Genomic DNA, 24,404 nt, shown 5'->3' on the forward strand with positions numbered 1-24,404 from the left:
TGAAAGTTTCATTAGTAAGTTTTTTTAAGTATATATTTCATTGATTTACTAATTTATTTTTAAGGAGTGTATCCTAAGGTAATAATTAGACATTTGGTCAAGGACTTGTATGTGAGGATGTTTATCAAAGTAGCAGCAAAGAGAAAGATTGAAAACAATTTTTAAGTGCTAGCACTTAAAAATTTATAAATAAAACATCCTTTTACCTGTTAGACTATCCAAAATCCAAAAGCATCATGTCTCACTTGGTAAATGAAACTGAAAGCAGGTACTCCCTCTAGATTGCCGAAGGGGCTGACCCCATGGGGAGCAATTAGGCAATACTAACAAAATTACTAATCCATTTACCTTGTGACTCAGCACTTCCATATTTGAGATTATATTCAACAGCAGCATCGTACTATATGAAATTGTTACATACAAGGTTATTTCTTACATCTAAATAAATTATGGAAATTATATACAGGGGATTAGTATTTAATTGGAAAAGGGATGAGGATGTTCTCTATCTGCACATCTAATAGAGTAGCCAGTGGCTATATGTGACTATTTAAATTTGAATTAACTAATTAAAATTAAAACTTAAAATTCTGTGTTTTGGTATATCAGCCACATTTAAAAGTACGGCTAGTGGTTACCATATTGGACAGCACAATATAGACTATTTCCATCAGTGAAGAAAATTTTGTTGGGCATGATTGCATACTATTATGAATATTTTTACATCTCTAAAATACCTGTATTTTGATTAAGGTAACAGATACCTAGAGATAGAGAAAAAATATTATGTAAATCAAAACTTAGGTTCTTTGTCAAAGTTTAAAACCAGAGTTCTGAACATGGAATCTTTCATAGATTTTTTTTTTTCTTAAAAATCAATATGCACTTCATTTTCTCCTGTCATCTTGCCATTTTCAGGTGTGTATGATTGCCAGGTAGAGTACATATTACGGGAAAAAATTCACTTGGTACATTTGTTGGAGACAACATTAAAGTTTTCTTGACTGATAATTAGGCTACCCCTTATTGTTTTTTGTAGGCAAAAAACTTAAATCAAGCTTGTCTAAATTAACCTCCTCAGCTCTTTACTAAGTTCATACTGAACATGAACTCTTAAATATGCTAAGTATTTAAAGTAGGTAACAGAAAGTTACAGTTACAATCACAGTAATTCCTGGAATATCCAGAAATCAGGAATAATCTTTAGATGGAGAATGTAATAAAATATTTATTTCAGAGTCTGGCTTACTTTAGTGTTATCTAAGACGATAACAATAACTAATCCTTTGTGCTTTTAAAACAAACTATATTGGATTGAGAAGGCCTTCATACTCACATACTTGAGTTCTTTTGTTCTTTTTTTTTAATGACTTATTTAATTCCATTTGTTGTTGTTATTATTTTTTAATTTGACCAGAGAGTGTGGTAGAGTGCTACCGAATGAACTACCACCAGAGCCAGATTAAGAGTAAAGGAAGTCGTGGGACCAGCAGTTAGCATAATGGCTATGTTGCTGGATTCCCATGTAGTCGACCGCGGTTCCAGTCCCGGACCCGGTGGCTTAAACTCACGCCAGGTGCATGTGCATGCGTGCCCATGATCCCGAGAGGAGAATGGAGGAGAAGGGATTGCGGCCTGGCCATACCCCTTGGGGGGTGATTTCTTGCTTTCTGTCTCTCTCTCTCTCTCTCTCTCTCTCTCTCTGTCTGTCTGGCAAGCGCGCATGCACCCTATAGCAAAAAACCTCGGGGGTGAGGTGGGGGCAGAGATTAAAGGGAGTCTTTATTAGCTGGCCAGAGACTACAGCCTGAGGCTCTGGGGCCGAGGGTCAGAATTGCAGCCCTGACTAAAGTTTGAGTAGTCTTTTTATAGGGGGTCAGTTACCAGGGGTTTCTATGCAACCAGTTACAGAAGCTGAATCAAGCAGGTTAATTATTTCTGAGGGGAGGGGGGTTTCCATGTAAGCAGTTACATTGCTAAACAAAAGGGTTTGGGGCTAGTTAGCAAAGACAGTAGCAGGTACGAGGTGTTGTCCTGGATATTATTTTCTGTATGGCTAGCACAAGATATTTTCTTATGGGAAGAGCAAGCAGGTTTACAGAAGCAGACAGCCATGTTAGGATAAGGGAACAAAATGGACAGTTGTTCATGTGCGAGATCTAATATGCGGTCTTCCACAAAGAGAGAGAAGGGGAGAGGGAGAAAGCAAGGCACCAGATCCAGAACTTGAACCAGTCAGCCATGTGGGAATCCAGCGCCCTTGACCACCATACCACCTGCCAGCCCCCATACTTGAGTTCTTATAAACAAACCACAACCTAACTTAGGAGTCTGTTTCCTTAACTAGTAATTGAGTCACAGGTGTATTGTTTTACTCACTTTTACATAGTTCACTGTTTAAACTGTTCAAACAGAAAAACTCCAACCTGTACCAATCCAGCTGTTTCTCTGCCTCACTTCTGTTTTTATTAGGTTGTTTCCCCTTTCCTGTCCATAAATTTAAGCAGACAGCAGCTTAAAGTTTCTCAGAACCAGTCAGTGCTGGGGGCTGACTGGTTCCTGAATTGTTCTTTGTTCAGTTAAGCTCTACTAAATTAAATTTTTCTGAAGTTTTTTCCTTTATCAATGTACAGTATTTTTTTAAATGAGGAATTGTGCTGATAAGTAATTTTATTTTAACAGATCTACAGAAAATAAGGAAATTCTCCCTTTGAAAAATGAAGTTGTAGACTTTAGAGAAAAAGAATCATCTTTGAATTTATCTTACCAAAGTCATGACTGCTCTGATGCCTGTCTGACGAAAATGCCCCCAGTCTTCAAGGGAGAAAACCCTTTGCAGCTACCAATCAAATGTAACTTCCAACGACGACATGCGAAGACAAACTCTCATTCCTCAGCACTCCATGTGAGTTATAAAACCCCTTGTGGAAGGAGTCTTCGAAACGTGGAGGAAGTTTTTCGTTACCTGCTTGAGACAGAGTGTAACTTTCTATTTACAGATAACTTTTCTTTCAATACCTATGTTCAGTTGACTCGGAATTATCCAAAGCAAGAAGAAATTGTTTCTGATGTGGATATTAGCAATGGAGTGGAATCAGTGCCCATTTCTTTCTGTAATGAAATTGACAATAGAAAGCTTCCACAGTTTAAGTACAGGAAGACTATGTGGCCACGAACATACTATCTAAACAGCTTTCCCAACATGTTTACTGACTCATGTGACTGTTCTGAGGGCTGCATAGACATGTGAGTAGAAAAACATGGCATTTCGAAAATTCTTCTGAATGAAGGGACACTTATCAAGAAATTCTGCCATGTATCAACTTGTCTGTCTGTCTATCTTTATCTAAGACCTGTTCACCAAGAGTATAAAAATGGAAAGGTGCACTCTTTCATTAGCAGTAGGAAAGAAAACTCTTCACCGAGTGTAGTAATTTAAAATTTACTTTCAAAGATGACTATTTCCTTTAATCAGTACCATAATCATAGTTATAGCAATTACAATAGATGGTATTTAACAGAACCGGATACTGTGGCCAGTACTTTACATATTAAATATTTGCTTATTAATTCTCATAAAAACCAATAAGGTAGGTAATATTAACTCTGTATTACAAATGAGGAATTAATGAGTCTCAGAAAAGTCAATTCAGGAAAATCATAAGATACACAACTTATAAAGCTAGGATTTGAACCTATTTTTTTAAAGAATTATTTATTCCTCTTTATTAGTTATTATTATTTTTTAAATTGACCAGAGAGAGAGAGAAAAGGAAATTGAGAAAGCAAGCTGCCAGGTTCAGGACTTGAAGCACAAGTCGGCCATCTATCACGCCATCTATCAGTCCCTGAACTCATGGTCCTGATCACTCTGTTACGTGTTGTATTTTATTTTACAAATCATGTAAAAATCATTTCCTGGCCAAGGACTGAGCCTGGAACAAAATGCATTATTCACAAATATGCAAATCTCTGCCAAACCCTTATGTTTTTATTAAGTAAAAGCTTCTCAATTTAGCCTCCCGAATCTGTTTCTTCCTCAAGACCATATGCTTCCAGAATCATCAGCTCAGTCACTTCCACCATCTAGTGGCAAGCGGCAGAAATGTACAGAATTTATATTTTAAAGTTTATTGATTTTTCCAAAATGGTAAGAATCAGTTTACTTTTCTACTGATAGTATTAGTAAAAACGTTATTTCTGGAAAAGAAAAAATACTTTTTTTTTTTTTTTTTTTTTTTAGTTAATGGTACTTATAACTTCATAGTATTGATATTCCAATTAAAAATGAAAACATATTATAATAAGACTTTGAAAAGCATTTACTTTAAGGGTACGTAATATACCGACATTGGTAGATACGCAGATGGAGAGTGGAACTGCATTATATGTACTTTTCATTTAATGCAAATTTAGTTACCTGTGCTAGGCAAAAGAATAAGAGAAATAGTTTAAATAGTATAGATAATAGTTTTTATAGTTATCTCAGAGGATACACAGATATAAACCTGCTGTTACCTCAGTTTGGCTCATTTTCTTTAGGCTTCTTACAGAGAGCACATCTTACTGTGCTCAGTTTTATTCTTTAAATTTTAAAGTATTTTATTTTGTAAATAATGCCTGTAAATGTAACTCAGTTACATCATATGCACACTGGGCTCTATGGGGGATAGAAACAGGTACCTATGTAAGACTGAGAGCTAGGATAATATCTCCTAGGGCCTGGAACTATATTGATAAAAACTTGATTTATAGCTATGAACCCAGAGCCAGAGTAAGAGTCAAGGCAATGATGCAAGCATCCAATATAGAGGAGCATGCCAGAACAAACCCCATAGAAGGTATGATTTCAAATAAAAAATGTAAGCACATAAAGATGTTGAACCAGCAGATGATGTGTTGGATAAGGCAGATGGACCAGCATGACCAACAGCACAGTTCAAGCCCCAGGCCCAGAGGTTTGAAAAACGTGCCAGGTGCCTATATGTGTATGCCCAAAATCCATAAAGGAGAATGGAAGAGAACAGATTACAGCCTGGCCATCCCCCTGGTAGGGGAGCTTTCTCACTTTCCTTCTCTCTCTCCTCCATCTCCAGCAAGTACACACATCCTATAGCAAAAAAAATTTTTTAAAAGTATGTTTAGGGTTATGAAGGCAGCATGAGTTTCAGCAAACTGAGAGACTTCACCTAAAGAATCAGAGACAAATGTAAAATCGAATTAACAAGGACTTGAATATAGGTATGTTTAGAACATCCAGGAAAACATATGCATTAAGAAAATGAGATTTTCATATGAAAATATATGAATTCAGAAAAGGAGATTTTAAAAAGAAAGATGTTACACATGAAAAAGAACTGTTTAGAAATATGGAAAATAGAGGCCAGCAGGTGGCATGGTGGTTAAGGCACTGGACACCCAATGGCCAACCGAGATTTGAGTCCTGGACCTGGTGGCTTGCTTTTTCATTCTCCCTTTCTCTCACTTTCCCTCTGTCTCTCTCTAGTAAAATTGAAGAATAACAATAAATAAATAAAATGGCATTGCTGTCTTAAAAAAAATAGAACTATGGAAAATAAAAGATATAGTCATTGAAATAAAAAATAAATGATTTAAATGGTAGTATTGGTATAACTGAGTAAAGAATTAATGAATTGGAAAGCAAAACTAAGGAGATCTACCACAATGCAAGAAAATAAAGGGGGGGTAACTTACACATTAAAAAATATGGAGCCTAAAATAAGAAATTTCATCATATATCTGAGAAAATGAGAATTGCAGGGATCTTTTTTTTTTCCTTTATAAGAGAGTTAAAAGACAGAGGTTCTTGGGTTGCAAAAGCCTATTCTACAATGAAGGGAAAATAAGATAGCTATGCATCTGAATATATCATGATGTAACTTCAGAAGTGTCTCAACTACAGTAAACCTCACAGGCTATAAGACAAGAAAGATAGATTTCCAACAAAGGAAATAGAGATCAACGACATTCGTTATCAGAAAAAATGGAAGGTCAAAAAATGGCAAAGCTTAAAGTTCTGAAGGAAAAGAAGTATAAACTAAATTCTATACTCATTTACTTAAAGGATGTGTGTGGGTGGGTATGATTTTTATTTTTCAATTATATAGCAATTGAAGACATGTATACCTATTTTCTAGCAACAATACTTTTAGGTACATTTATATCATCATTTCCCAAACTACAAGTATATTGAGATAGAAAATTATTTAAAGGGTTATAAACTAGCATTTTTAAAGTTAAATAGTAGAGAAAATACCCAAGTCCACCACGCATAAGGGTCAAGTTTCATCCCATGCCACTATTGTTTTAGCTCAATACATACACACACATATGTATGTACAAGATCATGAAGAAAATGTATTTTTTTTAATAATTCTTTTATTTTAAACTTTATCCATTTATTTATTTTAATTTGACCAGAGAGGGACAGAGTGAGAGAAAAAGGGAAAGTGAGAAAGCAAGCCACCTATATCTATCTCTCTCTGAGATAAAGACTCTCAAATATTTTTGACTATGGCCCACAATAAGAAATACATTTTCATGGTGGTTAAGGACTGGACTCCCACATGGCTGACCACAGTTCTAGTCCCTTAAAAACACTTTTTAATGGGGCCGGCAAGTGGCGTGGTGGTTAAAGGCGCTGGACTCCCACATGGCCGACCATGGTTCAAGTCTCGGACCTGGTGGCTTGCTTTCTCACTTCCTCTCTCTCTCTCTCTCTCTCTCTCTCAGATCAAACTGAAAAATAATAATGATATAATAATAAATAAAGTTAAATAAAAATAATTCTTTTAAGAAAAAACAACAACACTTTTTAAAAGAGAACCATATATACGATATGTATGTTTTAAATTATGTACATAGAGGGACCAGCAGATGGCATAATGGTTACGTCACTGGACTCCCATTTAGTCAACCATGGTTCGAGTCCCAGACCCTGTGGCTTAAAACTCACACCAGGTGCATGTGTGTGTGTGCTCCTGAAAGGAGAATGGAGGAGAAGGGATTTTAGCATGGCTATCCTAACCTAGGTGATGTGATTTCTCTCTTTCTTTCTCTGTCTTTGTCTCTCTTTTCGGTGAACACAGGCCCTATAGCAACAAATCTCTCTCTTTTTTTTTGGAGAGTTGTTTTTTTTGTTTTTTGGGGTTTTTTTGCTATAGGACGTGTGTGCTCTCCAGACAGACAGAGAGAGACAGAGGCAGAAAGCGAGAAATCACCCCTCAGGAGAGATGGCCACGGCACAATCCCTTCTCCTTCATTCTCCTCTTGGGATTTTGGGCGCGCACGCACACACGCCTGTCATGAGTTTTAAGCCACCAGTTCCAGGACTCGAACTGCAGTCGTCTACATGGGAGTCCAGTGCCATAGCCATTACGCTAGCTGCTGGTTCCTAAGTATCTCTTTTTAAAAACAAATTATATACATAAGAAAAAGAGCTAGACGAATGCTAACACATAATTCTTGGTGGTGGAAGTTGGGGTGTTTATCATATCATTTGTATTTTTCTGTACTTTTCAAACCTTGAAACAAAAATCACATAAAGAAAAAACTAAGTTTAAACAGCTGAAGATTTATATTTGTAAACAAAGCCCAAATTAATAGCACTATCTATTTCTTTTCTATTACAAACAGCAGCCACCACTCTCACGTATTTATGTATATACAGAAAATATAGAAGAGAATCATAGCAGAAAAGACTTTAAAGTCACTTGTTCAACAAAGGAAACTAAGATCCAAAGATTTTTAACTAGCCCTCCAATAGTCACTTACCTAGTCCATCGCTGGAATACTCAGGTTCCTTACTCTCCAGCAGGTTAATGAGTTCCTGTGAAGTTAGATAATCATCTAAATACAATTAGAGAAATACATAGATTAAATTTTATGGTTACAAGTTTCCTGCCTGACAACATTATAAAGAAAAAAGGATTTTAATAGTCAAGTGCCAGGACCAGCAGTTGGCGTAATGGCTATGTCACTAGACTCCCCTATAGTAGACCATGGTTTGAGTCCCAAACCTGGTAACTTAAACTCATGCTGGACGCATGTGTGTGCATGCCTAAGATCTCAAGAGGAGAATGGAGAAGCAGCAGCGTGGCCACCCCCTGGGGGGTGATTTCTCCCTTTCTGTCTGCCTCTCTATCTCTCTCTGTCTTTCTGGCGAGCGTACGCACCCTATAGCAAAAACCTCTCTAAATAAATAGTCAGGTACCCAGCATGATTCTCCCCAATCTGTTTTCATGTCACTGGAGTAAAAAGGAAGGTAAGATTATCTGCAGAACTGTGCTCTTAAAAATTTCACATAGATAAGTTTATCAATTGTAGCAGAACAAAAGCGGCAGAATATTCATAAACAAGGTTCTACTGAGCAGAAATTTAAAGGAATTCCTTTTGAAAAGTTGAAGGCGGGAACCACCAGTTAGCGTAATGGCTATGTCGCTGGACTCCCATGTAGTCCATCGCGGTTCGCGTCCTGGACCCGGTGGCTTAAAACTCACGCTGGGCCCATGTGCGTGCCCAAGATCCCAAGAGGAGAATGGAAGAGAAGGGATTGTGGCGTGACCGTCCCCCCTGGGGGGTGATTTCTCGCTTTCTGTCTCTATGTCTCTCTCTTGTCTGTCTGGTGAGCGCACGCGCCCTATAGTGAAAACCTCTCCAAAAAAAAAAAAAAGTTGAAGGAAACTCATGTAGATAATAAATATTTCATGGGTACAGAGGTGCAGCAGTTTGTAATCATTTATAAACTTTTGGTAGGTGTTGTCTTTCAAAGAGGTTTGTTCTGGGAAGAAGTGCATACTGTCCATGTACCCAACAACTGTTTCAAATACATCCTCTACTACATCATTTATGCTCCCATGAAGACATTCTCTTGAGTTAAGGTGGTGCTTTTTAAGTTCTGAATTCTATATTCATTGCCTTCCTTTTAGAACAAAATGTGCATGTCTTCAACTGACAGCAAGAAATGCTGGAATGTATCCCTTGGCAAGTAATAAAATGACCACTGGATATAAATATAAAAGACTACAGAGACATATACCTACTGGGTAAGACACGGGGATTTGTTTCAGGATGTTTGTATCTTTGAGGGTGGACACTTTTTTATTGTAGTCTGCAGTCTTACAGATGTTGTTGAATCTCAATTTTTAATACCAAAATTGAAATTTTTAAGGAATTTTTAAAAATTATATTTTTATCCAGTATGATATTTCATTCACTTGCTTTGAATCTGTCCTTAGCCCTCTAGGGTAAGCCTATTTTGGGCAGCCAGTTTCTCATAAAGAAATATATTGGGGGTGACCAGCAGTTAGCGTAATGGCTACGTCGCTGGACTCCCACGTAGTTGACCGCGGTTTGAGTCCCGGACCCGGTGGTTTAAACTCAACGCTGGGCGCGTGTGCATGCGTGCCCAAGATCCTGAGAGGAGAACAGAGGAGAAGGGATTGCGGCATGGCCATCCCCCCTGGGGGGTGATTTCTCGCTTTCTGTTTCTCTGTCTCTCTCTGTCTGTCTGGCGAATGCACGCACCCTATAGCAAAAACCTCTCCAAAAAAAGGAAAAAAGAAAGAAAGAAATATATTGGGTTGTCAGAAAAGTCATGACGTATTTTTTCTGTATTTTTCTATGTAAAAATGCATCATAGTTTTTCTGCCAACCCAATACTATGCAAATGCATTGAGAACTGGGAATTTTTGACTTCTCAAGGTTCTTATTAACCAATAACACCTTAGAGGCAGAAATAGAGAATTTTGTTCCTGGACATTTCTTTCCCAGACATTTTGGAAGAGCTACATTTACTGTGGCGTTTACTATATGCATTGTCTTAGGTAGATAGTGACTCACTAATCTTCATGAAACAGTCCTATGAGGTAGGTACTATCATATGATCCCCATTTTAAAAATGGAAAATTGAAGCACACAGCGTTAAATAATTCATCCAAGGTCACACAGTTAATGCATGTGGAAGCTGTGATGGGAACCAAGGTAGCCTGGCTCTAAGAGTGTTCATACTCAGTCTGTTTCCCTTAGCACCACTGAAGTAGCCATATAAACTACTTTTTGCTTTTGATGGACATATCTGATTGATTTTCTCTTTTACATGTTTTATTGACAGCATTTATGAATGCAGCTTGTTGTGTAAGTGTAATCGACAGATGTGTCAAAACCGAGTTGTCCAACATGGTCCTCAAGTGAGGCTACAGGTGTTTAAAACTGAGAAGAAGGGATGGGGGGTCCGCTGCCTAGATGACATTGACAGAGGGACGTTTGTATGCATTTATTCAGGTAAACAAAGGTTTATTTTAAACTATTCTATAGTAAGATCTATATTGCTGAATATCCAATTTTCCTAACCTGGACTGTTGAGATCTTATAGCTAGATGAAGAGCAAACGGTATCTAAGCAATGCCTTAGAAGCAGACAAATGACCAGGAACCTGAACACTGAAGTATTGAGAAGCCTTAAGTATTCAGATAAGACAGACTGAGAGAAAAATTGGCTTATTGCATGAAGTTATTGTTTGACAACTTGTTAGTTATAAGGTGTATGTGTGTGTGTGTATGTATATATATATATATCTATAGAGAGAGAGAGATTTGCAATAGGGCATGTCACTCACTGGAGAGACAGAGACAGAAAGTGAGAAGTCACCCCCCAGGGGGTATGCCGATGCTGTAGTCCCTTCTCCTCCATTCTCCTCTTGGGATTTTGGGCAAGTATGCACATGCACTCGGCATGAGTTTAAGCCACCAGATCCAGGACTTGAACCACAGTCAGCCATGTGGGAGTCCAGTGACATAACCATTATGCCATCATCTGGTCCCAAGGTATATTATTTTTTGTCTCCAAGGCTGCAGACACTTCAAGTTAAGGAATGAAATAACTGACTTGCTAAGATGAAGTTTTTCGAAGATTGTTTTGTTCCATGTTTTGAGCTATTATTAGATTTTAACAAGTTAATTTTATAGTAAGTATCTGCATATGATGATTCTGCAGTGACTTTAGGCAACTCATTGCATTTCAGACTCTTGAGAGTTAGCCAGCCTCCAGAGCAAATCTTCCCACGATGTGTTGCACTTGTGCAGTTACTCCAGCCACAGCCCCCAAGCCAAACACATCTGTCTCCAGTGTTTGCATCATTTACCTCAGCATGACAAGCAAAAATCCTCATTGTCTATGTGCACCAGCCTGTCAGAAAGGCAAAATGGCTTTAGACCCAGTCTAAAAGAAGTTCAGTGGACAGTGTCCTAACAGCTAGGCAGAAGGGACCAGAGTAGCCCTCCTAATCTGAAATTCACTTCAGGGAGGGCAAGGAGAAGTTCAGAGTTATCAGAACTCAGTCATCACTGTTGGATTCCTGTCACACAGTCACTTCACAGCCTGCTTAGACATTTATCTCCCAAAATAACCTAGATGAAAGCTATCTATAAAATTCCAAATGGTGTCAAGGAAGTATCATTGGCCTTATCTGCATTGCTGGAAGGTGCACTTAAGGTATCACTCTGATCTAATGATGGATAAGAATATCTAGCTGCTAATTTTGACTTCATAGTTAGGATTTTGAATCCCTGGAATGGAAATGCAAAAACTTTAGACTAAGATTTTAATATTATGCAGGACTTAATATGAAAACAATAGGTACATATTACCAGAGATTTAAATTTGTCATTTAAATATAAAATATAAAAAAGAGTGTAAGTTTAAAATGATAAAGCCTTTTTAACTTGACATAAAAGCTGTAATTTTCAGTTTAAAATTCACCTCTCTAATTTTCTTTTTTTTTTTTAAGAGAGATTTTTGCTATAGGGCGTGTGTGCTCACTAGACAGACAGAGAAACAAAAAGCAAGAAATCACCCCAGGGAGATGACCACACCACAATTTTTTTTCCCTCCGTTCTCCTCTCAGAATTTTGGGAATACCCAAGTGTCAAGCCATTGAGTCCAGGACTTGAACTGTGGTTGCCCACATGAATGTCTAGCTCCTCAAACACGGCGCCACCTGCTGGCCCTACCTCTCTAATTTTCTAGAATACTTTCTGATTTTTGTTTTTGTTTTATATTATTGTGTCTGAAACTTCTCTCGTTCATGTTATACCAAAGCAGATAAATGTTTCTCTTAGATATCCTGTACTTTCTCATTTACTACAAGTAAGAAATCTCTCATTGCTCTCAGTTAATGCATGTGGAAGCTGTGATGGGAACCAAGGTAGCCTGGCTCTAAGAGTGTTCATACTCAGTCTGTTTCCCTTAGCACCACTGAAGTAGCCATATAAACTACTTTTTGCTTTTGATGGACATATCTGATTGATTTTCTCTTTTACATGTTTTATTGACAGCATTTATGAATGCAGCTTGTTGTGTAAGTGTAATCGACAGATGTGTCAAAACCGAGTTGTCCAACATGGTCCTCAAGTGAGGCTACAGGTGTTTAAAACTGAGAAGAAGGGATGGGGGGTCCGCTGCCTAGATGACATTGACAGAGGGACGTTTGTATGCATTTATTCAGGTAAACAAAGGTTTATTTTAAACTATTCTATAGTAAGATCTATATTGCTGAATATCCAATTTTCCTAACCTGGACTGTTGAGATCTTATAGCTAGATGAAGAGCAAACGGTATCTAAGCAATGCCTTAGAAGCAGACAAATGACCAGGAACCTGAACACTGAAGTATTGAGAAGCCTTAAGTATTCAGATAAGACAGACTGAGAGAAAAATTGGCTTATTGCATGAAGTTATTGTTTGACAACTTGTTAGTTATAAGGTGTATGTGTGTGTGTGTATGTATATATATATATATCTATAGAGAGAGAGAGATTTGCAATAGGGCATGTCACTCACTGGAGAGACAGAGACAGAAAGTGAGAAGTCACCCCCCAGGGGGTATGCCGATGCTGTAGTCCCTTCTCCTCCATTCTCCTCTTGGGATTTTGGGCAAGTATGCACATGCACTCGGCATGAGTTTAAGCCACCAGATCCAGGACTTGAACCACAGTCAGCCATGTGGGAGTCCAGTGACATAACCATTATGCCATCATCTGGTCCCAAGGTATATTATTTTTTGTCTCCAAGGCTGCAGACACTTCAAGTTAAGGAATGAAATAACTGACTTGCTAAGATGAAGTTTTTCGAAGATTGTTTTGTTCCATGTTTTGAGCTATTATTAGATTTTAACAAGTTAATTTTATAGTAAGTATCTGCATATGATGATTCTGCAGTGACTTTAGGCAACTCATTGCATTTCAGACTCTTGAGAGTTAGCCAGCCTCCAGAGCAAATCTTCCCACGATGTGTTGCACTTGTGCAGTTACTCCAGCCACAGCCCCCAAGCCAAACACATCTGTCTCCAGTGTTTGCATCATTTACCTCAGCATGACAAGCAAAAATCCTCATTGTCTATGTGCACCAGCCTGTCAGAAAGGCAAAATGGCTTTAGACCCAGTCTAAAAGAAGTTCAGTGGACAGTGTCCTAACAGCTAGGCAGAAGGGACCAGAGTAGCCCTCCTAATCTGAAATTCACTTCAGGGAGGGCAAGGAGAAGTTCAGAGTTATCAGAACTCAGTCATCACTGTTGGATTCCTGTCACACAGTCACTTCACAGCCTGCTTAGACATTTATCTCCCAAAATAACCTAGATGAAAGCTATCTATAAAATTCCAAATGGTGTCAAGGAAGTATCATTGGCCTTATCTGCATTGCTGGAAGGTGCACTTAAGGTATCACTCTGATCTAATGATGGATAAGAATATCTAGCTGCTAATTTTGACTTCATAGTTAGGATTTTGAATCCCTGGAATGGAAATGCAAAAACTTTAGACTAAGATTTTAATATTATGCAGGACTTAATATGAAAACAATAGGTACATATTACCAGAGATTTAAATTTGTCATTTAAATATAAAATATAAAAAAGAGTGTAAGTTTAAAATGATAAAGCCTTTTTAACTTGACATAAAAGCTGTAATTTTCAGTTTAAAATTCACCTCTCTAATTTTCTTTTTTTTTTTTAAGAGAGATTTTTGCTATAGGGCGTGTGTGCTCACTAGACAGACAGAGAAACAAAAAGCAAGAAATCACCCCAGGGAGATGACCACACCACAATTTTTTTTCCCTCCGTTCTCCTCTCAGAATTTTGGGAATACCCAAGTGTCAAGCCATTGAGTCCAGGACTTGAACTGTGGTTGACCACATGAATGTCTAGCTCCTCAAACACGGCGCCACCTGCTGGCCCTACCTCTCTAATTTTCTAGAATACTTTCTGATTTTTGTTTTTGTTTTATATTATTGTGTCTGAAACTTCTCTCGTTCATGTTATACCAAAGCAGATAAATGTTTCTCTTAGATATCCTGTACTTTCTCATTTACTACAAGTAAGAAATCTCTCATTGCTCTTCTTTATTCTTGCAACAGTTTTCTAGGATTAGTTCATGTGTTTATGTTCAGTCTAGAAATAAAGTATAAGCACAGGATTCTGTAGTCATGGAACAGAAAGAAATACCATTTGTTGTTAGCAATTATAATATCTTCTGTATTGTTCAAACTGTTTTACTTTTTTCTTTTAGGAAGATTGTTAAGCAGAGTTAATGAGGAAAATGAGAAAGAAAAGCATATGAAAAAAATATTTCCACAAAAGAGGAAAATAGAATCTGCGTGTTCAGATTGTGAGGTTGAAATTATTCCAGTAGAGTTGGAAACACATCCTAAAAGTGCGGACACTGAGGAATGTCCACCTAAGCTCAGTAATAATCTGAAAGAGCCTATTAAGTAAGTAAGAGTTTAGTAACTCAAAGTTATTCTAAATTATTGTTGATCAAGAGTGATTTTCCTTTTCTTTTTAGGTTTTTCCATAGAATGCGAGTGTTTGCCACAGAGAGGAAAGGGACAAAACTACACCCCAGGGGGGCATGGCCATGCACACACACATGCTAGGCATGCTTTTCAAGCCGCCAGGTCCAGAAACTCAAACTGTGGTCAGCCATGTGAGAATCCACACACCTGCTAATGCCTGGTTTTTTTTCCTTTCTTTCTTTCTTTTTTTTTTTTTTTTTTTTTTTTTGATTGAGAGCTGACTCTCAATAAATCACAGCAAGGGTGCTGCTCTGCTACGTATGAAACCCTGACCCTCTTTTCATTAAGTTTGGTTTATTTATGTATTTCAAGATGGAAAGGGAGAATCATGTACCTTTGATGGGATCTTGCCACACCTTAATTCACCCCCATCCTTCTAACCAGCCAGGGTTGTAGACTCAGCTGGCATGTTCAGGTCAACCTAGGATCTAAACCCAGGGCCTCCCATTTAGCTACAGTATCACACAGTAGCACCCTACCACCTGGGCCATCTTCCTTCCTTTAACCTCCACTCTATCATTTTACTTCCCTGGAGTTTAACACTTTGAGAAATCTAGGGCAATTAAAAATCTAGCTGAGGCCAACAGGTGGCATAGTGGTTAAGGCACTGATTGTGGTTCGAGCCCTAGACCCAACAGCTTAAAAAATCATGCTGGATGTGAATGTGTGCATACCCAAAATCCTAAAAGAATGAAGGAGAGGGGATTGCAATGTGGCCATCCTCCCTGAGGATGATTTCTCACATTCTCTCTCTCTCTGGCTCTATGGCAAACTTACACAGCCTGTGAGAAAACCTAAGAAAAGGAAAAAATTTTGCCAACAATGGGCCAGCAGATGTGTGCTGGTTAAGGTGCCAGATCCCACATGACCTTTTCCACAGTTCAAGTCCCGGACCTGGTAGCTTGAAAAACACACTGGACATGTGTGCATGTGTGTCCAAAATCCTGAGAAAAGAATGGAGAAGGGGTTGTAATATAGCCATCTCCCTGGGGGGGGAGGGTACTTTCCCTCTATCTCTCTAGCAAATGCACACTATGGCAAAAATCTTAAAAAAATAAAATAAAAAAGACTTAGCCAACATACTTTCCTCAGTTTTCCATTTCTAGAGTTTTGCCTTTTTATCTTATGACTTTAATCAGATTTTATATGAATGTCATAAGTTTTGATGTTGTTTTTCTTGTCTGTCAGCAGTCTGTTTGCAAAGCTTTTTTTTTTTTTTTGATCTTTTTTTTTTTTGAGAGGTTTTTGCTACAGAGCGCGTGCACTCGCCAGAAAGACAGAGAGACAGAGAGACAGAAAGCAAGAAATCACCCCCCCAGTGGGGATGACCACACCACAACCCCTTCTCTTCCATTCTCCTCTCGGGATCTTGGGCACGCACGCCCTCACGCACATGCGCCCGGCGTGAGTTTAAGCCACTGGGTCCGGGACTTGAACAGCAGTAGACTACATGGGAGTTAGGTGACATAGCCATTAAGCTAACTGCTGGTCCCTGCAAAGCGTTCATAAATCTACTTCCCCTTTTAAAAAACTTTAAAATTTAATCACTTTAAAATATTTCTGGGACCAGCAGTTAGTGTAATGGCTATGTCGCTGGACTCCCACATAGTCGACCGCGGTTCGAGTCCCGGACCCGGTGGCTTAAACTCACTGCGTGTGCATGCGTGCCCAAGATCCCGAGAGGAGAATGGAGGAGAAGGGATTGCAACATGGCCATCCCCCCTTGGGGGTGATTTCTCGCTTTCTGTCTCTCTGTCTCTGTCTGGTGAGCGCACGTGCCCTATAGCAAAAACCTCTGTAGCAAAAAAAAAAAGGGGGGGAGAGAAAAAAATATTATTTCTTCCTTCAATGAGGAATAGGTATAGATGATCTTACTTAGATTGATTTTTAATAATTATATTTATGCTATAATGATTTTCATCTATATTTTAAGGTCCAGTAAGGATAATTTTTAGTGATAAACAGAATAACTTTTCTTTTTCCTTTTCAGGGAGATGAAGTTTATTTCCAGAATTCAGTATCATTCAGTGATTAGAAGTCCTCAGTCCACTACAGCCGTTTACCAACACTACGAGAAAAAGATGGTAAAAACAGCAAAATGTAGATGGGGTTGGTCCTTCTGAGAACATTAACTATTATCTTGCCTTCCTGTCCTTTACTTAGTTTAAAATGTTTCTGTTATTAATGATGTGTAGGATTTCTTCTATTGTTTAGGAATTGGTGGACTGCAGAAGTGTTAGGACCATATTTTGTTTAGTATCCTCCATGGCCTTGAAAGCCTAGATAAATGAGAATGTTGATCATGATCTGACAGTGTGCACCACCCCTACCCCCCAAGAGCTGTCTAATTCTAAGTTACGGAGAGAAGCTAAAGTGTTCAAGAGTTAATAGTGGTATGTAACAAGAAAAGGGATGGAATAATTTAGGCTAAGGAGAAGGTTTTGAGATGTAGAAGAAAAAAGAGATGCAACTTTATGAAAATCATTCAGAAAGCAATATTTTACATGGTAGTCTTTTTAATAAATGTTAAACTTTCAAATACTGAAAACATGAATAGTAATAGTGTTAAATGCTCAATATTTATTGAGCAGATAGTTGAGTGCCAAGCATATGCCCCTCTTTTAAACTCAACATTACCAGTTAAAATTAACCACAGTGTCTCTCTAGTGCATAAAAACAGGCAACTTCCTTATCCTTTTCTTTAATGTAGAAACTAGCTGATGAGGGGACTGGCAGATGGTGTAATGGTTATGTTGCTAGACTCCCACATAGTCGACTGTGGTTCAAGTCCTGGACCCGGCAGCTTAAAACTCACACCAGGCACGTGTGTGCATGCCCAAAATTTTGAGAGGACAATGGGGGTGAAGGGATTGTGCCATGGCCATTACCCCCTTGGGGATGATTTCTCACTTTTTGTCTGTCTCTCTCTGTCTCTCCAGTGAGCACAAGCACCCTATAGCAAAAAATCTCTCTTAAAAAAAAAGAAACCAGCCAATGAGTGTTTTTATCTTTGCAGTTTTATCATAGTTGAAGTCAGATTTACAATCTGCTATCAATACTTTCTCAGTATACTAAAGATGATTAGAATTGAAGAAAATAGACAGAAATATTGGATTCTAATGCCCAAAGAATATCTTGATCATCTAAAGTGTCCAAAAGCAGAAAATAGTCAAAAGGGTGACATATGTTGGCTCCATGTGTCTAAAGACTCCTAGGATAGCAACTTTGAGGCTTTTCTAAACTAATCTCATACATGTAGCTAGGAAGGTTGATGTTTAATGAGAGAGAGCTAACTGCTAAATAGTTTCTCCTGACCTAGAAAGTAAAGACATCTTTCATGTTTTCTTTTTAAGGGCTTTGTTTCCTCAGAGTCTGCTACCTCAGAAGACAGCGATGGATTTAAATCAACCCAAGAACTTCTGAATTCTAAATCCAATGAAGCTCAAAGTAGGCTTTATTTCCCACTAATTGCCTGCCTCTTCTACCTGTTTGTCTCTCCCTTGATCAGTACCTGTAGCTTATTTTCTCAGATACCATAACAGACATACTACATTTGTCACAAAAGTCACTCTCTAGATGAGAGTTCGATAAACTATGATTTGTAAGCCAAGTCCAGCCCATCATCTGTTAAGTGTGACCCATGAGCCAAGTATATTTTTATGTATTTTTTTGGTTATTATTTTTTAATTGCTAAAGGACACGTGCACCAGCCAGAGAGAGGAAGAGAAAGCACTCTCAATGGGGCGTGGTCATACCACAGTCCTTTTTCCTTCATTTCTCCGTCTGTTAGGATTTGGGGTGTGCATACACATGGTGGGTAGTTTTCAAACACAGGTGTAGTTTTCAATCCTCTGGGGTCATGATTTAACCACAGTCAGCCATGTAAGATCTGGTTCTTTATGCATAGTACTTAACCATTGCATTAGGGTGCCAACCCTGATTTTTACATTTTAAATAGCTGAAGAAATCAGAAGGCAAATAATATTTTGTGACTTCAACATTATATGAAATTAAAATTTCAGTGTCCATGAGTAAAGGTTTTTTTGGCACATAGGCAGTCTTCATTTATATAATGTCTTTACTTTTACACTACCACAATAAAATTGAGTAGTGATAACAGAAGCAACATGGTCAGCAAAGACTCAAATACTTGCTGTTTGCCCATTATAGAAGTTTTCTGACCTGTGGTCTAGTTGCCAACAGCAACCTAATGCATAGCAGAAGTAAGGTGCTCAGCTCTGACATTATATGGTATACGGGTGTCCATGGTTTAGAAGCATTGTCCAAAACAGCCACTTTTTATTCTTTATTTTGGACTTCTTTAAAAATAAAGACACATCACTCTCCTTTAGTAGTCTGACCAATGGGGTGCAGAAGAGGATGCCAAACATGACTCTAGCAAAGGGCTGAAATATCACTACCCTAAGTACTTGTCTTTCAAAGTCACTGACCTTACTGTTTACAAGTAGACAATCCTGGTTTTTGGTGCTTTTGCTTTCGATATATCACAGGAAAACATTTCTGAGAGATGTTCCTTTTTGAAGAACTGACCAGGCATTGCTGCATCTTCTCCCTTTGTGTCCCCTTGCATCTGCAACCTCAGCTCCCAACATATTATTACAGGATGGAGATCAGGAGAAGCTTGGCAAATTCTTGAGAGAAAAGGTCTATCAAGAAAGAGCATTTATGGGCCAGCCTCATAGCTTAGTGATTAAAGGAGCCAGATCCCACATGGCTATCTGTTGTTGGAATCCCAGCCCAAGCAGCATGAAGAACATACTGGACACGTGTGTGTGCATGCCCCAAAATCTCAACAAGATGGGGAAATGTCTCTCTCTGACCAGTGCACATACTCTCTGGCAATTTAAAAAAAAGTTTGACTACTTGAGAAAAAAAAAAAGCATTTTACATGTTTATTTTAACATTTAATACATGGGAACCATAATAATACATACTAATACTTTGGATTCTTTTGCCATTTTCATATACTGCTACAGTATATATAGCAGACACTCTACAAATCATAATCCTATACTATTGTGGCTTCCAAATAACCCAGGATTAAAATATATGAGTACATGAAGGAATAGTAGATGGCAACAGTAATAAAGTCAAGAGCCTTAATTTTAGAGAACAATTTCTTCATGGCACTGACTTACGTGGTACTGTGGCATTTTTAAATAAATGATTTACAAATTCCATCTTACATGCATTCACACTTTTAAATGCTCTCAAAAATTATTTCTATTATTGGATAAGAAAGATGACAAAGCAGTTTATTCATTTTTAACTATTATTTATAAAAGTATAATTATTGAATGGGCATCTAGCAAAGCATGAAACACAGGTGTAGAAAACCTTTAACAGCACAGTTGTCACTGTTGGGCTTCTGGAGGAAGACTATGACAGGATCTTCTCTGGCCTTTTTCATTGATATTGTAAAGGCCTCAAGTGCTCCTAACACACTCTGTTATACTTATTTAAAATATATCCTTCAGTGCAGGCTTTAGAGTTGAAGAGACGGAAGTCAGTTTGTTAGATGAGATTAAAATAAGTAAGAGTAGTGAAGCACTATGCAGATTTATAAAAAGGCATTGTTACAGTGTAGAAGGCAGACTAGGAGCCATACATTTCTGGCTTTGTGACTGCAGTTTTCCTTATGGGTAAGGCAAATCTCTTCACTTCTCAGAGACTTGGTGTTTTCATTTGTAAGATTAAAGTAATACTGTCTGCCTTAACACATTGTAAGGATTAGTAATAAAGCTGCAAAAGCAACTAGCATCTAATTGGTATTATATATCTTAGCACTATTGCTCAGCCAAGTATATTTCCTGACAGTTCTTTCCTACATGTCTATCAGAGGACTCAAGCTCAGACCAAGTTGAAGATTCTGAAGACAATTGGCTGATCAAATCAGATGTGATAGATATAACTAAGTGCAGAGAAGAAAGTCCATCAGAGGGCAGATGTAACCAGGCAACCACACTGGATAATCATCAGACTATTGAAAGAGAATTTGGGGTTCAAATACAACAGCCCCAAGAGGAAAAATCTCTGGTCTGTCAGAAACAGCAGATCTTCTGTGAAGAGCCAAGTGAAACCAAGACTACTTCTGATTCTCTGACAAAGTTTAATAAAGGAAATGTATTTTTATTGGATGCCACAAAACAAGGAAATGTGGGCCGCTTCCTTAATGTGAGTATAGAGGCTGAGATTCATATTGCTAACAGGTTTTTTTCTATGCTTTTTAACAAAGTTATGAGGCAAATATGATTGATTCTAAAGCCAGACTCCCTGGATTAGAATCTAGTCCTCCCCTTAAGTGACCTTGGCTGCATCACTTGACCTTTCAAAGCCTCATTTCCCCTTTCTATAAAATGAGAATAATAATGATAACTGGCTCAGGATGTTGTGAGGATTATATGAATTAATATAAAGCGCTTAAAGCAATTCTAGCATATAGTAAACCTTTGCTTAAAATACTAGAAATATATGTAAGAAAAGTATTTAAATACATTGATTGATGCCGTCAGGTGGCATAGTGTTTAAGACGCTGGACTCCCACATGGCTGACTACTGTTCAAGTCCTAGACCTGGTGGCTTACTTTCTCACTTTCTTTCTCTGCTCAAATTAAAAATAAATCTTTTAAAATAAATAAATATATTGGAAGGTTTTCAAGCTCAGCTGCCCAAGTTGAAACAATTTTTTTTTTTTGAGAGGTTTTTGCTGTAGGGTGCATGCACTCAACAGAAAGAGAGAGACAAAGGGACCAGCAGTTGGCGTAATGGCTGTGTCACTGGACTCCCATGTAGCCGACCGCAGTTTGAGTCCTGTACCCAGTGGCTTAAACTCACGCCAGCGCATGTGCGTATGTGTCTGGGGTCCCAAGAGGAGAATGGAGAAGAAGGGATTGCGGTGTGGCCATCCCCCCTGGGGGGTGATTTCTCACTTTCTGTCTCTATCTATCTCTGGTGAGCACATGCGCCCTATAGCAAAAACTGCTAAAAAGAAGGAAAAAAAAGAGAGAGAGAGAGACAGAGACAGAAAGCAAGAAATCACCCCCCAGAGGGCATGGTCACGTCTCAATCCCTTCTTCTCTATTCTCCTCTTGGGATCTTGGGCATGCACGCACACGCGCCCAGCATGAGTTTAAGCCTTTGGGTCCAAGACTCAAACTGTGGTCGACTACTTGGGAGTCCAGTGACATAGCCATTACGCCAACTGCTGGTCCTGAAACAAATTATTTTAATTAAACGGTGGTAGGCCTGTCGAGGGAAACACTGTGGAGATTTGACCCCTCTATGAATCTTGTGATAGATTAGTATGTGGAGACAGCAGTAGTGGGCAACAGAGTAAATTGACATGTGATAATATGAGGAAATATTAAGTCATTGGGAAAATCATGATGTATTTTTCTATGCAAAAATGTGTCATGACTTTCCCAAACAAGAATGAATACTGGCTGTCGTTCAGGGAAGTCAACTGTTTGCACATCTTCTCTCCAAAAGGCCTGTTACTTTCTTACATTTATACAGTCTATTGTTTCTTTCTTCACAGAAATACAGATATATTCTTATCTTCCATTTTTTACATACAAGGCAACATTCACTGTCCTATACTTTGCTTTTTAATTTTTTTAAAAAACGGTAACAGAGTACATGTGTGCAATTATAGTAGGGTAGATAGAGGGGACCACACTCCATAGGATCTATCATGCCATAATCTCCTTCGTCCTGTCCTCTAGCTCTCACATCTGGGTACTCACATGGGTATCCAGTAGGTTCTGGGCCAGCCAGACCTGAGATTTAAACCATGGTCACCATGTGGACTCCCCTTCTCTTGAGTAGCACATTAACCACTATGCCACAGAGCCAGCCCCACTTTGCTTTGTAAATGAACAATACAAGGGTACTTCAAAAAGGCTCATGGAAAAGTGAAATTAAAGGAAGAATTTATTCTGGTACTTTTTTTTAAATGTATATTTTCCATGAACTTTTTGAAGAGTCTGCATATATCCTACAGGTCTTTCCACATCGATACACAGAGGAAACTCTTCATTTGTTTCATTTGTATGTTTTTATATATCATTGCATAAAATTCCATTACGCTTGATATACCAAAGTTTATTTAACCAATCCTCTTTAGGCAGACATTTGCCTTATTTCCAAACTTTTCTCTTGAAAATGGTATATATAGTAAAATCCTTGATTTGATTGTCACATACTACATGCATACTTTGAAAAATCATATTGTATGCTATAGAGAGATACAGTAATTAAATGTGAATAAGAAATTTTAAAAATGCTAAGTGAATAATCTGATAATATATATATATATATATATATATGCAGATAAATCTGCAGAATACATTTCTAGGTGTGAGATTGCTGAATTAAAGATACATATAATAATGATAAATATTGACATCTACCTTTCCTAAGGGTTTGTACCATTTGTGTTTTCTACCACCAGCATATGAGTGTCAGAAAAGGACTTTGCTGAATGAGCTGCTAGTAACAGAACTGTCATGAGCTATGATATTTTACAGATTAATCAGCAAAAAAAATAAAAAGAATCAGTGATATATGTTAGAAACAGAATGTTCTAAGGCTTCAAAGCATAAGCCTCAAACTTTATGCTGTTTCTAACCCTTCTCTGTTTCATTTTCTGTTTTGTTTTAACAGCATAGTTGTTGTCCAAATCTCTTGGTACAAAATGTTTTTATAGAAACACATGACAGGAATTTTCCATTGGTGGCATTCTTCACCAACAGGTATGAAATTGATTTTGCTTATGTGATTTAATTCTGAAATTATGGCTTTAAAAAAAATTGACAAAAAGAAGATACGTATGGGGACCAGCAGATGGCGTGGTCGTTAAGGTGCTGGACACTCTCACATGGCCGACTACGGTTCAAGTCCTGGACCTGGTGGCTTGCGACTTTCTCATTCTCTCTATCGTAAAAATTTAAAATAAATAAATAAATGAATGAATGAATAAATACAATTAAAAATAAATAAATTTTAAAAAATAAAAAAAAGATGGGGCCAGCAGGTGTTGTAGTGGTTAAGGCCACTGGACTCTCAGATGGCTGACCGTGGTTCGAGTCCCAGGCCTGGCAGCTTGATTTCTAACTTTCCTTCTCTCTCTTTGTCTCTCTATGGTCAACTTCAAAAGAATAAAATAATGACAATGAATAAAAATAAAATAATTCTTTTTTTTTTTTAAAAAAAAGAAAGATATGTATTATAGCCCCAAATATCTGGTACCTATAATATTCAGTTATCTTAAGATTTCCTAGTCTGTGAAATTTAAACATGTGAAAATTTTAATACTTTTTTGTTGTCGTTAGTTTGTTTCTTCCATGAATGAGAGAGAGAGCACTGCTACCAGGGTCTTGACACCACAACCGACTCCCAGCTTCAGCCAGCTCTGGATCGTGGGCATAGACTTGCCCAGTGTCCTCAGGGAGGTCTCCAGACATGAACCAAGGATCTTCCCAGGTGGATTGGCCTCACAGCACATTGTGCTTTCCTGCT

At 38.0% G+C, this 24,404-nt stretch overlaps 1 protein-coding gene across 1 annotated transcript in view; it reads left to right on the top strand.

Annotated features, from left to right (window-relative positions):
* The window catches only part of SETDB2 (SET domain bifurcated histone lysine methyltransferase 2), a gene marked incomplete in the record, with an annotated part of 59,317 nt that overhangs the window by 32,808 nt on the left and 2,105 nt on the right, over positions 1-24,404 (top strand). Inside the window, 8 exon segments of the mRNA XM_006140510.3 lie at positions 2,683-3,246; positions 8,949-9,065; positions 10,133-10,302; positions 14,579-14,780; positions 16,855-16,948; positions 18,218-18,311; positions 20,725-21,059; positions 23,550-23,638. Of these exon segments, the coding sequence (XP_006140572.1) occupies positions 2,683-3,246; positions 8,949-9,065; positions 10,133-10,302; positions 14,579-14,780; positions 16,855-16,948; positions 18,218-18,311; positions 20,725-21,059; positions 23,550-23,638 (1,665 nt within the window).

Source organism: Tupaia chinensis, unplaced genomic scaffold (genome assembly GCF_000334495.1).
Source record: "Tupaia chinensis unplaced genomic scaffold, TupChi_1.0 Scaffold000037_20, whole genome shotgun sequence".
In the NCBI taxonomy this organism is placed as follows: Eukaryota; Metazoa; Chordata; class Mammalia; order Scandentia; family Tupaiidae; genus Tupaia; species Tupaia belangeri.